The sequence below is a fragment of the Crinia signifera genome, chromosome 5, assembly GCF_055691185.1.
Source record: "Crinia signifera chromosome 5, ASM5569118v1, whole genome shotgun sequence".
Lineage (NCBI taxonomy): Eukaryota > Metazoa > Chordata > Amphibia > Anura > Myobatrachidae > Crinia > Crinia signifera.
In genome coordinates, this window is record NC_139221.1 from 168054656 (window position 1) to 168071185 (window position 16530).

Below are 16530 nucleotides of genomic sequence, written 5' to 3' on the forward strand. Positions count from 1 at the left end.
TGTTAACAATGCAAAGTGAGCTGGGTTAAACCTGTGCTCAAACCTGGGAAAGTAGGCAAATATATTTTAAACATTCCCTTTAGACACACCTTTTCACTAAAGCCTACCTCAACTCTTCTGTCATACCCTTCTACTGCCCAACTTGCATTTTTCGTAGATGACCTTTCAACTGCTTATCTCCCCGCAGAATATAATATCTTGGACAGGGCGTCTTCCTCCTAGCTCCATCCCATGCATTAACCTTACCATCTGTGACAGTTGCCATTTATCTCCACCCTTCAGCAACATTGACACTGTCTTCTTGCCCATATGATGAGCACAGAGTGGTTGCACCTTCGCCTGCAGCCCTCTTGCCATAGCAAGTTTTGCCTTCCCCTGTATTTGTTTATTCTTGTCTATTATTTTCATAGCAATGTTTCATTTATGTTGTGTACTCTGTGATTGTTTAATGTTTTACATTGCATTTATGCTTTTTCAGATTTCCTGATCTCTATGCAAATTTCAGATTTCCTGTTCTTTACTGGTTTTTTTTTTTTCTGGATTTCCTGGCTAAATTCTCTGTAGTTCAAATGTGGTCCTTATAATGGTTTGTAGATAACATAACAGGAGCTAACAAAACTAACTACACAAACCCAAAATTAAAAACTGAAAAAAGGTAATTTTATCCTATTTAAAAGCTTTTAAAAAATCTAGCTTCACAGAGAATAGGAAAAAAAGAAATCCAAAAGTGGAAACAGTATACTTTAAGATTGCCAAATTTATATATAGAGGAAAACAATAGGTAAGTCGAAAGAGGGCAGCCGAGAGGTATGCCAGGCCCCGGTAAAATTTTGGGGGTATGGCCTAATTGTCGGAGGCGTGACCACCTCCAGCGATTAGGGCATGGCCCCAAAATGTTTCCGGTGGGTGAAAAAAACACTTCAAAGTCGAGGGGGCAGTGTTATTGCCCACCCCCCACCTCAGCAGCAGCAGCAGCACACACCTACAGCATGTGCTGTGGTGACAGACCAGGGTCCCAGCCGGGCCTCTCCAGCAAGAGCGTGCCCAGGTAATATTACCCGCGCCCCTCCCCAACAAATCTTAAACAACAACTGACTAGAAGGACGTACACATGGGGCAATTTTAACCACATTTCTAAACGACCTCACTAGATTGCTTAGAAATTAAGCCAGAATCACTCAATGTGTATGGCCCCAGGCAATGGCAGTGCATGGTCCCGCGTGGTGCAATCGCCTGCTGAGATAGTGCAGGCACTGTCTATATTACTAGATTGTGCGGTTTTGCCTAAACACAATAGACAAAACCCAACTCGCTGGTGCATCACTTGTATGCCGAACGATCTGTGGCTAACACATCGCCTTAAGGCTGTTTCTCGCCTCTATGGGGGGAAATCTTGTTTTAGCCAGCGGCGCTGTCATTCATGTTATGTTGTGATGTTTCATCACTTTGACGTACTGGTAACTAGTAAACTAGGATTATGAGGATAATAATAAATAGAAGCAACAACCACCATCTTCCATACCAACTATATACAGTATCACACCAAATAAAGCTGCACAAAATGTCAGATGCCTGTGGCAGCAATAATATTGGTGGTTGATAATACTTCAAATTTACTGTAGCCACATACAGATAATGTTTAGAAATATCTAATTGTTATTTTGCAAGGTGATTCGGGCTTAATAATATGATGTCCAAAATAATAATTATTATAAATATGTAAGTATTCATGGAGTGGGTCTATTAATAATTCAATAATTCCTAATGAAAGGCAATTGTATGTTATATTATTCATGTCGAGCAGAGGTACCTGGCGTTGCTCGGGTTTGGTTGTGCAATTATTTATTTATGAAGAGTTTCTTATATAGCACACACATATTCCGCAGCGCATTACAGAGAATAAGTTGAACATTCACATCAGTCCCTGCCCCAGTGGAGCTACAATCTATCCCTACCACACACACAGACATTCTAGGGTTAATTTTGTTGGATGCCAATTAGCCCATCAGTATATTTTGGTATTGTGGGAGGTAACCGGAGTACCCGTAGAAAGCCCACGCAAGTACGGGGAGAATATACAAACTCCGCACAGTTAGGGCCATGGTGGGAATCAAACCCATGACCTCAGCACTGTAAGGCAGTAATGCTAACCATCACACAGTCCGAGCTGCATTTAGCATTTCTTGAACTTTAGCCTTCTCGGGGCTAATTGGATAGCCCAAGCCGAATCCATTTGCTGCGGTAAAATAACCACAGCTTATTGTATACCAGCCCTAATCACCTATCACACAGTGAAAAGCAATCATAATTTTGGGCATGGAGTACCTCCTTGTACTAGATGTGATGACAGTATTTATGTGTTCATATTTTTTTCACAGTTTCGTATATAGCGCAGCATATTCTGCTGCACTTTACAATTGGAAACAACAGTACTGGGTAGTAACAGACCGACAAAGACTAGAAGGGCCCTGCTCAGAAGTTTATGCAAGCTTAAGATTCGGTATAGTAGTCAAACATGAAAATCATTAATACATACCAATGAACACTAAGTTTTGGTTAGAACAGGTAGGGTGAGTGCCCTAGCAAAGAGAGCGCTTTCTCTTTTTTCTCTTCAACCTTGGAGGTGCTCACATAAAAGTAAACGGTCAGTGTTTTATTTTTCCATCCCATATTGAGTTTTATTATATTAAAATAAGACATGGATAAGACCTACCCTCTGTGACACACACACACACACAGTTGGCACCTCCCTCACCTTTTTTATTTTCTTCCTTTTACCATGGGACAAAAGTACTTATATTTACATTAACATCTGCAGCTGTCCTCCATTGACTAAATGTTATATCTTACAAGAAGATCCAATATCTGAAAAACAGAAAATTGTCCAATACAGTATATATTTTTTCTTTTGAATTTGTAGGAGTACCTGCATCTAGAGGATATAAAACCTGGGAACCTCAAGAAAATCATTCACTCCTTTTAAGGTCCGTACACACTGTATGATGGCGGCTGCTGCAGGAATCTGGTCGGGTGCCAGCATCGGCAAGTGCATACAAACTTGCTGATGCCAGCAGGTGACGAGCGATGGCCAAGGCTAGTATCACTACCGGTCACCTCTTGTCTTGGCCATATTTGTCATGCTCACTTCCTGCCTTCAGGCCTCCATGCCTGCTCCTCATGTCACCTGTCTGTCTCCTCCTTTTAGATGGTAAGGTCCTTGGAGCAGGGGCCTCTTCCCTCCTGTTCTTTATTCTCTCACACTTTAACTACAGCACTCTCCTACTCCGCTACCGTACATACATGCATCTCTTCTCACTTGTAATTGCTCATCTTTTCCAATGGCAGTCCACCCCTAGTAGTACACAGACAACTCCTTTATTTATCTAGATCAAAGCTGTATTGTACTGTGTGTGTACTGAAAATTGCGATGCTAATTGAAAAAAAGAGCACAGGTAACAGTTATTTTGTTATATTTTTGTTATATGTACCTTGTATTTCTGTAACATGTGCTACATATACAGTGCTGTAAAACAATTAACATAGAAATATGGAATTTGACAGCAGATAAGAACCACTTGGCCCATCTACTCTGCCCCTTTTTTAAACAGGTTAGCTCAAACCATATTTGATCCTTATTTCTATGTAAGGATATCAATATGCCTATCCCAAGCATGTTTAAATTGATCTACTGTATTTGCCTCTACCACCTCTGATGGGAGGCTATTCCACTTATCCACTACCCTTTCTTTTAAGTATTTTTTCCTCAAATTCCACCTGAATCTTCCTCCCTCTAGTTTCAGTGAATGTCCTCATGTTCTGTTGCTCCTCTTCCTGTGAACAATGTCTCTCCCCTGTACCTTGTTAAAACCCTTGATATATTTTTACAGTTTCTATCATGTCCCCCCTTTCCCTTCTCTGCTCTAAACTATATATATTAAGATCTTTTAGCCTTTCTGGGTAAGTTTTGTAGGTCATGCACCATTTTAGTTGCCCTTCTTTTATACAGTCTCTAATGTATTTATATCCTTCTGGAGATGGCCTCCAGAACTGAACACAGTATTAATAATTTTCTGGAGCTTGCTGTACTGTATGTGGGCATCTCAGTCCACATAATGGGGACTGTTGAGCTGTGAGAGCAACTAACTATTTAAAAACCTTAGGTGTCTCTTCAGTAGCCTGGATTGCTGCTAGATTCCAGGGTCTCACTGATATTCAACATGCAGTCAATCTTCTTGCAAGACTCTATGCTTGATATCCAATTATTCCAGCATCTGGCACTCCTGTGTCTTTCTAAATCCAGTCATATCTCTGTTGTGACTGTTCCAGCTTCACTACCGTCAAACATACCAGCTTCTGGTACTTCTGTGCACCATCAGAGATCATTCCAGTTTCTGGTACCTGGCACATGGGATGTTCTGGGAAACCCAACTGGTTTCAATAATTAAGCCAATAAAACATTATGGATATCGATGATTAATACTTGAAACATATTAGACGTAGTGAGTAGCGACACGTCAAACCAAACTAACTGTACTGGATCCAAAATATGCTTGTGGATTCCTGACATTTGCCTGGTATTGTAATTTATTAGAGCCAGAACACAAAAGCTAATTTAGATCTTGTGGCGCTCTCATTAGCCTTAAATTGTGGTCACTAACAACACAGCAAGGTTTTTGGGGGGTACTTAGTGCCCGTGAACCTAATGTGCACCCAATGAAGCCACCTCGCATTGGTTTCATCCAAATCAGACCAACAGTGTCCTAGTGCATACCAGACAAACAGACAAATAACAGAAGACAAATATGTAAGAGATGAAGAAGGGAATTGCTCAATTTAAAAAATATGAGCAAAAACCTGGAAATTTACCATGAACATTTGAATTACAAATTTGCAAAAACAATTAAATAAAAATGAAATCCCTTAATTTACAGGTTCCATAGCTGAAAATAACCAGTAAACAAAAAGTAAACAAACCTACTTTAAAATAGACTGTTAGTCAGGGCCATCTTAACAGCATCGTAGGCAGGTAAAGAATGTTGGACACTGATTGGTGGGATAGCTCCAACAATCCACCAATCATTATGCGGACAGCCATTCTCTGAATGGCTGCAGGCTGGGAAGCAGGAAGATTCACAATCAGAGCGAACTGCCTTATCTATTGCCTCCCAAGCATATCAGGAGGCAGATGTCCACAACCCATTGTGCCCAAGCTTGAAGGCCCCTGCAAAGGGGGAGGGCTTGGGCAGCTGCACATTGAGCCCATATGTTAAGATGGCCCTAGTTAGTATTTGCCTGTAGTTCTGAACTGTTGCATAAATAAATGTGAATGTAATGACATCTCCTGCTAGGTCGAGAGGTTAAAAGCAAAAAAACCACCAACTGTATTAGTAAAATAAAAAAAGGGCACAAATTTGTTTTAGAAGACAAACAGTTCAATAAGCCATTGGTTTACCTGCTCATTTAGCCAATGCCACATCTATATGTGGGAAGGAACATGAAAAGGGAAAGTGGGAAAAGGAGAAAAAAGGGAGAGAAGACAGTAATACATTAGTGAATAATGCATATATACTGTGTGGAAAGAACAAAGGGCACAACCAAATTAAAGGGACAACTATATATAGCACAATAATGCTATACATATATATATATATATATTGTTCTTATTTTTTAAGAGAATGCAATGCTACACCAGATGAGATCACATAAAGGATGATAATGATGAAGAGAAACATACGTGTAGGTAGACTTCACCCCCTGTGGACTAAAATTAAATGCCTACAACTCACTTTCAATTTTTAAGCTAATTATTTAAGTGCAAATTATACTTACGATAATTTTGTTTAGTCAGAACAACTCCATGGCAGCCTTTACTCTAGGTTTACATCCATCCCCCCCCCAGCTTCAGACAGGTAGATCTTTGTGTAACTCCACCCACCTAAATACAGCCTCCTCCCCTTCCTTCCCCAGTCTTTTGAGTGTCTCTTTGTATCAATAAAGGAAATCACCATGATGCCATAGAGTGGTTCTGAAGAAACTAAATTATGTAGTATAATTTGTACTTTTCTTCCTCACCCTCCATGGCCGCCTTTACTCTGGCATATACCAAAGCATTCTAACTGGGATGGGGATGGGGGGCTGGGTAAATAAAAGACACATAGCTAAATCATGCTTAAACCGTATAATAGTTGTATTATAACGCTGCTTGGTTCAAGCACAACCTTCCACAGTGGGCGGCAGAAACATTAATATTATAATGACTTGCAAAAGTATGAATGGAGGAACACATGCTGCAGTTTAGAAGTTGCTTCATCTTTCCTTGCTCCTGAATGTAGAGTGAATAACTTTTATTTCCGGTATCTCTTTACGCATTCCAAATAAGTTAAAATTGCCCTAAGAATATCTAGCATATGCAATTTCTCTTCATTTTCATCTTTTAGCTCTGGAAAGAAAGCAGGTAATACCACTTCTTCATTTAGATGAAACTCAGATACCACTTTTGGTAGGAAACATGGATTGGTTCTAAGCACCCCTTTGTCAGGAAATATATTTAGGTAGGGCCCATAACACTTGTAATTCCCCAACCCTCTTGGCTAAAATAATGTCCGTCAAGAAAACTACCTTCCGGGGCGTGGCCTGGCACGCAAGCCGAGAGGACGCGGCCATTGTGAGCTCCCGCAGCACCTGAAGCCTTATAGCCTGCCCTGCTTCATTAAAGCCCCCCTGAATCTCCCACCGACTTCTCCAGTGCGGGAGGCACCCACCGCAACCCCCGGTCCACGGCAGCGGAGCCGGGCAGCCCTTTTAAGGACTGTCGCGGGTTGCGGCCTGGTCCGGGATCTGAAGCCGGGGCCTCGAGTTTGGAGCCGGAGGCGGCGCGTCGGCGCGAACGGAGACGCGGACACAGCAGAACCCCGCTCTCCCCCCTTACCGACCACTGACGCCTCTACCTGCGGCACGCTTGAGCCCAGCCCCGATAGCCGCATCCTCCCCACACGCAGATTACCTGGGCGACGGAGCCAGGGACGGAGGCGGCCCTCGCGACGCCATCAGCACGTCATCCCCCCCGCGGTGAGTCTCAGACGAAAGCGCTGCACCCCCACCACCCTAAGGGTACATATACCAGGGGTCACACTCTCCCCTCCAGTCCAAAAATCGGAGGCACCAGCTACCTGCCCCAATCAACACAGCCGCCCACGTGGTGCCCGCCATCTTCCCCCTCAGATCCCTATTATTAACCTGGGTCCCTCACAGGTGGGGGCACTTAGATCTTCTCCCTCCCCAGGGCCCAGACAAACAGGCCTCAATCTGTGCCCCAATACACCCTGCCTCCCCCACAGACAGGGGGCCTACCGATCCTCCTATATAGGTCTGCCAGCACCAAAGGCATTAGACCTACCATACACCACGGCTACTAGATCTCTCCTGGGACCAGACTCTACAAAGTTTACCTTGCGCCCACCCCCTATCTTTGGTCTCCCCCCCCCTGCCAAATCACCCACCAGAGCTTAATGTGACCACACTGACCGCATGGCGGCCCCTCTGTGACGACTTCGACAAGGCGACTCCTATGTGAAAACACACCTGCCATAGGGACCCCCACAGTGCCCGATCTCTACTTCCCCCATACATTCAAACAGTGCCAGCTACCGCCATGCCTCCAAAGAGGCCCAGAGAAGTAGCACCCACCAAGATCAACATGCCTGCTAGAAAATCCCCACAAACCCCCCAACTCCAACCAAGTCCTCTGAAACAAGTATATAATCACCCAAATGCCCCATCAGAGCCCAGCCCCCCTCCTGGATTAGCTGGAATAGACGCGGAATCAGACGAACCAGCGACGGTGAAGTCACTATGCCAAGTCTTCTCAGCATTCCAGGCCGAACTGGCCAGAGACCTCAAACTGGCCATTCGGGAGGTTAAAACCGAATTGGTGGCAATAGGTGATAGAACAGATCATCTGGAAAGGAAGATGGAGGAACTGGTTACTTCTCACAATGCTCTCGTATCATCCTATGATCGCCAGCAACTTGAGATGGATCAGTACAAAGCTAAACTAGCAGATCTGGAAGACAGATCCAGAAGGAACAATATTAAAATCAGAGGCATCCCTGAATCGGTGACCAACGCTGAACTTGAAGGTTATGCCATAGCACTGTTCCGTAGGCTCCTCCCCTCAGTCGACCCCAAAGATCTCCTCATAGATCGAATACACCGCCTGCCCAGACCCAAAACGATCTCTACCGACCTACCCAAGGACACTCTGCTCCGAGTGCACTTTTATACAGTTAAAGAACGTATACTCAAGGCGGCACGAGACGCAAAGCTCTCAGACACGCTAGAGGGCCTCCAGGTGTTCCAGGACCTCTCCCCCGCAACTCTGGCCAGCAGACGGTCGTTCGCCCCAATTACCACGGCACTCCGAAACCATGAGATTCGGTACAGGTGGGGGTTCCCGGTGAAGTTAATCATCATGCATGAAGACACCACCTACACCATATCATCCCTAGACGCGGGTGTGAAACTCCTACTGGAATGGGATATCTCCATCACCACCCAGCAGGGGCAGAAGCGCCCACAACCACTTCGCAAGGATTGGACAGATACTTGAGATCTAGCTGTCGTTTATTACTTCCTTTCCTAATGATGGACTTCCCGTGCCAGAGGACCTCCACCACCTCCCCACTGCGGGTCGAGGCTTCATTGCTAAGTATTATTTTTTCATCTATTTACTAATGGTGCGGGTTTTTGTGCACTGGGACTTTGCTGCTTACAGTTGTAGCAGCCAAATGTTAGTTTGTTAGCCTGTTCAAGACTTCGTTTTTCTATATAGGTCATTGTACCCCACTGGCTGGGGTCCTGTTACTCCATTACTTTAAGTAGCTTCGACGGGATTCAACCCCCGCTATAGTATGTTGTTTCCCCTGAGCTTTGTTTTCCTTTTCAGGTGGAATGTTATACTTATGTACTATGTTTAAAAATATATATCAAATGTTTGCTTAGTTAATTATGTCGTTCCTAGAGGGGCGGCCAATATTTCCCCTAGCTCTATAATCAGAGTTGCCAGGCCGCCACCCCCAACCTCTCCATATACTACTGCATGAAAATGTCTTTCTTTTCCCCTGCAGTAGTTGTGCGGGTCCTAGGTACTGGACCCTTTTGTTTTTTCCTATCCCTGCTCCCCCCCCCTATCAATACACTACTCCTCTCAAGCCCCTCCCCCCCCTCCCATGGACTGCGCTATCCCCACCTACCCCCTCCCTCACTGCGCTGTACCGGTATAGATACAGAAGCTACATCTTCGCACCACTTAACTCCATGTCATGCCTAAGCTGCTGTCATTGAATGTTAAGGGGCTGAACTCCCCCCACAAGCGCAGAATGGCACTGACATATTTTCACAAACAGAAGGCCGATATTGTAGCCCTCCAGGAGACTCACTTTGCCTCCCCCCGACCTCCCATATTCAAGGATTCCAACTACCCGACTGCCTTCTATGCCAATGGACCCTTTAAACGTAACGGCGTAGCTATTTTGTTCAATAGAAATACCCCCTTTATCTGTAGCTCCCAGACCGCCGATAAGAACGGTAGATACCTGATTCTGACCGGCTCTCTGGAGGATAGACCTGTGACAATAGTGTGCATCTATGCACCCAATACGAATCAAGTGGCCTTCCTACGTAAACTTTTCACTTTGTTACAAAAAATCACAAAGGGCGCCTTAATAATACTGGGGGACTTCAATTTAACGTTAGACCCTCGCCTAGATAAATCCCAACTTCCATCTAGCCACCAATCCTACACAGATAATCAATCGACAGCCTTCCGTAATCTTCTCTCTGAGTTCGACTTATACGATACATGGAGAACAACATATCCCACAGGACGTGAATATACCTTTCACTCCCAAGTACACAACACCTACTCGAGAATCGATTATATCCTCTGCGATAAGTGGTCCCTCCAGCACTCCGTAGGAGTTGACATTCTCCCAATCACATGGTCTGATCACGCCCCAGTAGTATGGCAATGGAACTTCCACCCCTCTAGAATCCCCCCCAGACCCTGGCGATTGTTCCCCCACCTACTCTCTAATCCAGCTGCTAAAAGCATTATCCAAAAATCTATGGATCTATACATGTCCAACAATAAAATATCAGACACCTCAGTAATTAACCACTGGTGCGCTTTTAAAGCGGTCACAAGAGGGGCTGCAATTCAGGCAGGGGCAACCCTGAAGAGAAATGCTGCCGCAACCCAAAAGGCCCTAGAAGATAAATTAGCGGAATTAGATGCCAAAAACAAAACCACCCCATCTAACTCCCTGAAAATAGAGTTGGCCTCAGTTCGGAGCCAATTACAGAAACTACTCCTCACCCGCACCCAAGCGGCCCTAAATAGAATAAGGCATAGGTTCTATCTAGCCAGCAACAGATCGGGAAGAATGTTAGCTCGGAAGCTACGCGCCCAACATGCCAGAAACCGCATTAAATATATCACAGCCCCCAACAAAGAGAAAATACTAAACCCCAAAGACATAGCCAACCAGTTCGCAGACTACTATTCTAACCTTTACAACCTTTCCAACGACCCCTCCACGCCGCAGCCCACCCCTGCCTCTATCCACAGTTTTCTTGAGAGCCTACACCTACCCACCCTCTCCCAGGACCAACTAGACGCCTTAAATGCCCCCTGGTCCCGTTTGGAGGTCCAGTCAATTATAAAGACACTCCCTAGCAATAAAGCCCCAGGGCCGGACGGGTTCATCACAGAATTCTATAAAACATTCAGCGATTTGCTCTCCCCCTACCTTACTGATTTGTTTAATGAACTATCCTCGCTTGGACGCGCACCCCCTGAACTCCTAGAAGCCAGAATTATCACTATCCCAAAACCCGGTAAGAACCCTGCCATGTGCCAAAATTATCGCCCAATAGCCCTCTTGAACAGTGATATCAAGATCTTCGCCAAATTAATGGCATCCCGAATTAACCTCTACCTACCCTTGCTAATACACCCGGACCAGACGGGGTTTGTCCCGGGACGTCAGGCCCCGGACAATACCCGGAGAGTCTTTAATCTAATAGACTCCCTGTCAGCCAATCAGGATCTTCTCCTAGTCTCATTAGATGCCGAAAAGGCATTTGACCGCCTTAACTGGCGGTATATGCAGGAAGTCTTGTTTCGCTTCGGCTTCAAGGATCGTATACTATCATCAATTATGTCACTATATAGTTCCCCCTCGGCCCGGGTGTTCAGTAATGGCTTTCTCTCCTCCCCCTTCCGTATCTCCAACGGCACAAGGCAGGGTTGCCCACTTTCACCCCTAATATTTGTCCTTTCTATCGAACCTTTGGCCACGGCCATCCGCAATAACCCCAATATCCCCGGCCTCCAGGTGGGCCCCAACAAGCATAAATTAAGCCTCTTCGCGGACGACGTGCTATTATTCGTGACAGACCCCATCCACACGCTCCCACACGTCCACGAGACACTTACCGCATACAGCGCCGCATCCTACTATAAACTCAATACTTCCAAGACTGATGCATTGCCAATTAACCTCACAGACCAGCTCCCCCAATTGAAATCTACCTACACCTATAACTGGCAAACCACCTCCATAAAGTACCTAGGTATCCACATCCCACCCAATATGTCATCAGTATTTGACGTTAACCTTACCCCCCTCCTTGCCTCCATTACATTATTATCCAGATCCTGGTCGGCCTATGAAATCTCTTGGATGGGCAGGATGGCGGCATTTAAAATGTCCCTTCTGCCCAAACTAATGTATCTATTTCGCACTATCCCCTATGTTTTTCCTAAAAAAGCCCTCCAACAAGCGACCTCTATTTTGACAAAGTATGTCTGGGCGGCCAAGCCCCCTACTCTGGCCCGCTCCAAAATGACACTCCCGAGAGCGTTTGGAGGGCTGGGCCTCCCAGACCTATCCCAATACCAATTAGCCTGCCTTCTTGCCCCCTCCAAGCACTATTCTGAAACTCCTACCCATAGGGCATGGGTAGACATTGAACAACACCACTCCCCCGATATCCCCCTCCGTGACCTCCTCAAGATCCCAAAACACACCAGGCCCCCTCTACCTTACCTTCTCCCTACAACGTCTGCTACTTTGTTCGCATGGGACCAACTACTGGCCACCTTGCGTGCCTCCACCTCCCTTATCAATACCCTCCCCATTACAACTGTGGCGAAACTAGTCCCCAACCTCAACCTTACCCTTTGGAAACAAAGGGGAATTACGGCCCTAGGAGATATAGTCAACGCCAACTCAATCCGACCGTTTCCCTACCTTCAAGAAGTATACTCCCTCCCCCCACATGAATACCTCCACTACCTCCAGGTGGCACACTGGTGGAATTCACATATTGCTAATTCTCCCACTACAGATCCCCGCCACCAGATGATCCTATCCCGCCCTTCCCAGACACTATCCAGAGGGGACATTTCTTTCTGGTATAATTCCCTGATAACCCCTGCTGAGTTCACCAAATCTCCGGCCCATAAAAAATGGGAATCTGACCTAGGCATTCAGCTATCTGGACCTCAATGGCGGAAGATATTCCTATCTTCTTATACAATGTCTCGCTGCCTTAATCACACGGAGATGCATATCAAACTGATAAATCGCCTCTACTTAACCCCGGATCGCCTACACACTTTCTGGCCATCGTGCTCTAATATGTGTTGGCGACAATGCGGAAATATAGGCTCCATCTACCACATTTTCTGGTCCTGCCATAAACTCAAGACATACTGGAGTGAAGTTTTTGGACTCATTTCGGTAGTATTACAACTAACTCTCGTCCCTGACCCACTCCTAGCTCTATTCCAAGTATACCCGCAGGAACTTCCGAGCGAGAAAACCTATGTCCTCGGACACATCCTCATAGCTGCGAGAGCAAACCTAGCACAACACTGGAAGCAGCCCGCGCCCCCCCCTTTTATCCAGGTTATACTAAAAATAAACCACCATTTCCTCATGGAAACAGGCTTCCAGCCCCACTCCCCTAACCCTTCCTCGCCTCACTCCAAATGGGCCCCTTGGCTCACCTATATGTCTGCAAGAGAGAGCGCAAGACTTTCCGCCTCAACCCTGTCGGGACAAACCACCCTCTTCAGCCTGAATGATCCCCCTGATTCGGATTCGAGTCCCACCTCACCCCTCATCTAGGTCCAACTGAGGTTCCTGCATCCTAGACTAATTTTAACGTTATACCAATTTTGTATCTGTGTGTTTGTCCTCAGTTCGCTCTGCGTAGCGTTCCTACATGTATGCTATGGTCATATGTAATTCTTTGTATGTAAATTATTATTGTTTTATATTGTGTGTATTTTCCCCCAACGGCAGTCCATCCCCCCCCCCCCCTCCCTCCCCACTGTCTCCCTCCCTTTTTTCCTTTCTGTACCCCATATATAAAATTTGTATCAATAAAAATTTATTGATGGAAAAAAAAAAAAGAAAACTACCTTCCAGGTCACAAATTTTAATGGTATTTTATTCAAAGGTTCAAAGGGCAGAACCATAAGTGCGTTCAGATTTAAATTGAGATCAAACAAAGCTAATGGTGATTTAATTTTAAGACGCTCTCTCTTAATTGCCTGGCCAAACATCTTTATCAGTCCTTCTTCTGACAAACTGTCTAGCAAAATACTCAATGCGGAAATTTGTACTTTAAGGGGTGAGGCTGCCAGTCCCTTCTCAAAGCCTTCATACAGGAACTGTAAAATAAAAAGGCATTTACATTTTTTTCTGCTTTTAGAATAAGAAACATATTCATATCATAAAAATATATGAATTTCTTCCAAATTCTGTAGTAAATATTCAAACAAACCTTCCTCGCCTTCATCAAAAACTGTGCCACTTGGTCAGAGACACCTTTCTTGATCAGAAATGACCGCTCAACTTCCAGGCCATAAAATGGAGTGTCCGTATCTGGGTGACTTATTGGTTTCTGCTGTAGTAGCTTGGGTGTCATTGGTAGCTGCCACGGTTCCTGTATTGACATTCTCAGTACTGTGGGAAACCATCCCCTCCTTCGCCAGAAAGGGAGAATTGCTAATACTGTGACTTGTTCCTCCCTGATTTTCTTCAGGGTACGCAAAATCATTTGGAAAGGTGGAAACATGTACCCCTGGTCAAAATCCCACTTTAGGGATAAAGGGTGCGATTTAATAGGATGAGAGATTCAGAAAGTGAGATTTGGGAAGAAATCTCCAGTTTTTTTAAAGCGGCAATCATTTACACTGCAAAATCAAACTGGTTTTGCAGTGTAAATGATTGCCACTTTAAAAAAAACCTGGAGATTTCTTCCCAAATCTCTCACTTTATGAATCTCTCATCCTGTTAAGTCTCACCCAAAGAGTCTATCCCTTCTGTCCAAGGTAGATGATACCTTGAATAGAAGCAATGAAGTTTCTTGTTTTGATTTGTAGCCATTAAGTCTCTCTGAGGCATGCCAAACTTCTCTACCATTTCCTTGAAAACTTGTTGACCTAGTTCCCACTCTCCAGGTAGTATCTTGTGCCTGCTGAGAAAGTCTGCAATAATGTTGTTTTCTCTTGAGACATGCAATGCTGACAGGGAGAGAATACTTCTATCTGCCCTTGATAGTATGCTTGAAACTTTTTCCCAAGAATCTGACTCTGGTTCATCATTGGCTACGACCAGTGTATTGTCTGATAATATCCTTAGCTGTGTATTCATAATCAGATCTTGGAAAAGCATCATTGCTCTGAGTACTGCATGCATCTCTCTCTGCTTCTCGTGGTGGGACCATGCACCCTGACAATTTCTCCCTCTAAGGTGAGCACCCCAGCCTGTTGCACTTGCATCTGTTGTTAGTACAGTGTACTGAGGTCGAAACACAAACTTCTTCCTGGATTTCAGTTCTGTACTTAACCGCCAATTTAGGGAGCGTCTTGCCGTCTTACTTAGGCTTATCTTGTACTCTAATGCTGTGCTGTTCCTCAAAAAACACAGAACATCTCTCTGAAGTGCTCTTACCCTCCAGCTTGCCAAGCAAACAACTTCTATTGTGTTTTGTAGGAGTAGGAGTCGGTGAATATATCACCAGCTCCCGTTATAGGAGGCGCAACGGTACTTGTGAGTTATCTGGACGCCCGATTTTTTGATTGTATGCCTTAAGTTAAGGCATACAATCAGATACGATGCGATGCGATATCGCATCGCATCGCATGCGACCATCGGATGCGATGACCCGATTTTTCCATAGGAATCAATGTTAAAATGATTCCTATGGAAAAAGGGGTCCTTTTCATACCCCTACTATCCAAGTGGGCATGGAGTTGGATATAAACCTGTGGCGAGCGTAGCGAGCCACCGAGCCCGAAGCGTGGCGAGCGAAGCGAGCCCCGCGAGGGGACGGTATTCCGTGTCCCCTCGCGGGGCTCGCTACGCTCGCCACGCTTCGGGCTCGGTGGCTCGCTACGCTCGCCACAGGTTTATATCCAACTCCATGCCCACTTGGATAGTAGGGGTATGAAAAGGACCCCTTTTTCCCATTGAATTCCATGTTAAAATGGACTCAGTCCATTTTAACATTGATTCCTATGGAAAAATCGGGTCATCGCATCGCATCGCATCGCATCCGATGGTCGCATGCGATGCGATGCGATGTGCCCGATCCGACCCGATTTTGAAATCGGGCGTCCGGATAACTCACAAGTACCGGCGCAACTCCACCCAGGACAATAAACACAATTTTGTATTAATAAACACAATATATTTATTTTCATTGAATATCATAAAAAACAGTTTATGAAGTGCACTTCTAACACAATAAAATCGACACACAAGACAGACAACATATAACATAAAATGCAATATCACTTCCTATGTGGATGCCAACATTCTATTGTGGATGCCAACATTCTAAGTAGACGAATGACATGATGCAAAGAGCTTCTGTTTTGCCTTTGCACCACCACCGCCAGAAGCTGAATTCTGTTGCATCTGTCTTCTGAAAGGGTAATTGCATAACGTACCATGTCCACAACAACGCCTAGGAACAGCAGCATTTGACATGGCTCCAATCGACTATTTTCTTGGTTGATTATCCACCTGTGTGATTACAGGATAGAAACTGTTTTCCCTAATGTTTGCTTCACCACATCTTACGTCCTCTCACAAATCAAAAGATAATCTAGGTATGGCTATATTGTTACTCCTTGCATCCTTAGGTGTGCAATCAGAGCTAACAGAACCTTTGTGAAGACTCTTTGGGATGCGGATAACCTGAACGGTTGGCTCGAGAACTGCAGATGTTGCTTTAAAAAATGCATAACCTTAGAAATTTCCCATCTTTCTTGCACATTGGAACATGAAAATAAGCATCTTATAAGTCTATTGAGGCCATGAAATCTTGTTCTTTGTCACCCAATAGAACTCCCTTCATGAATTTGTGTAAGTCTCTAAAACCCACAATTGCTCTGAATCTGCCTTGCGATTTTTATACCAAGAATATTCTTTAGTAGAATCCCTTCCT

General features: G+C 44.9%; 1 protein-coding gene across 5 annotated transcripts in view; it reads right to left on the reverse strand.

Moving 5' to 3' along the window:
* Positions 1 to 16530, reverse strand: part of TMEM245 (transmembrane protein 245) — an 82654-nt gene that overhangs the window by 39276 nt on the left and 26848 nt on the right. For 3 of the 5 annotated variants that reach the window (XM_083188261.1, XM_083188260.1, XM_083188264.1), the window contains exon 7: positions 5453 to 5476. The exons of the other annotated variants lie outside the window; for them this stretch is intronic. In XM_083188261.1, the coding sequence (XP_083044387.1) occupies positions 5453 to 5476 (24 nt within the window). The remainder of the gene's footprint in view (positions 1 to 5452; positions 5477 to 16530) is intronic. 5 annotated transcript variants of the gene reach the window in all.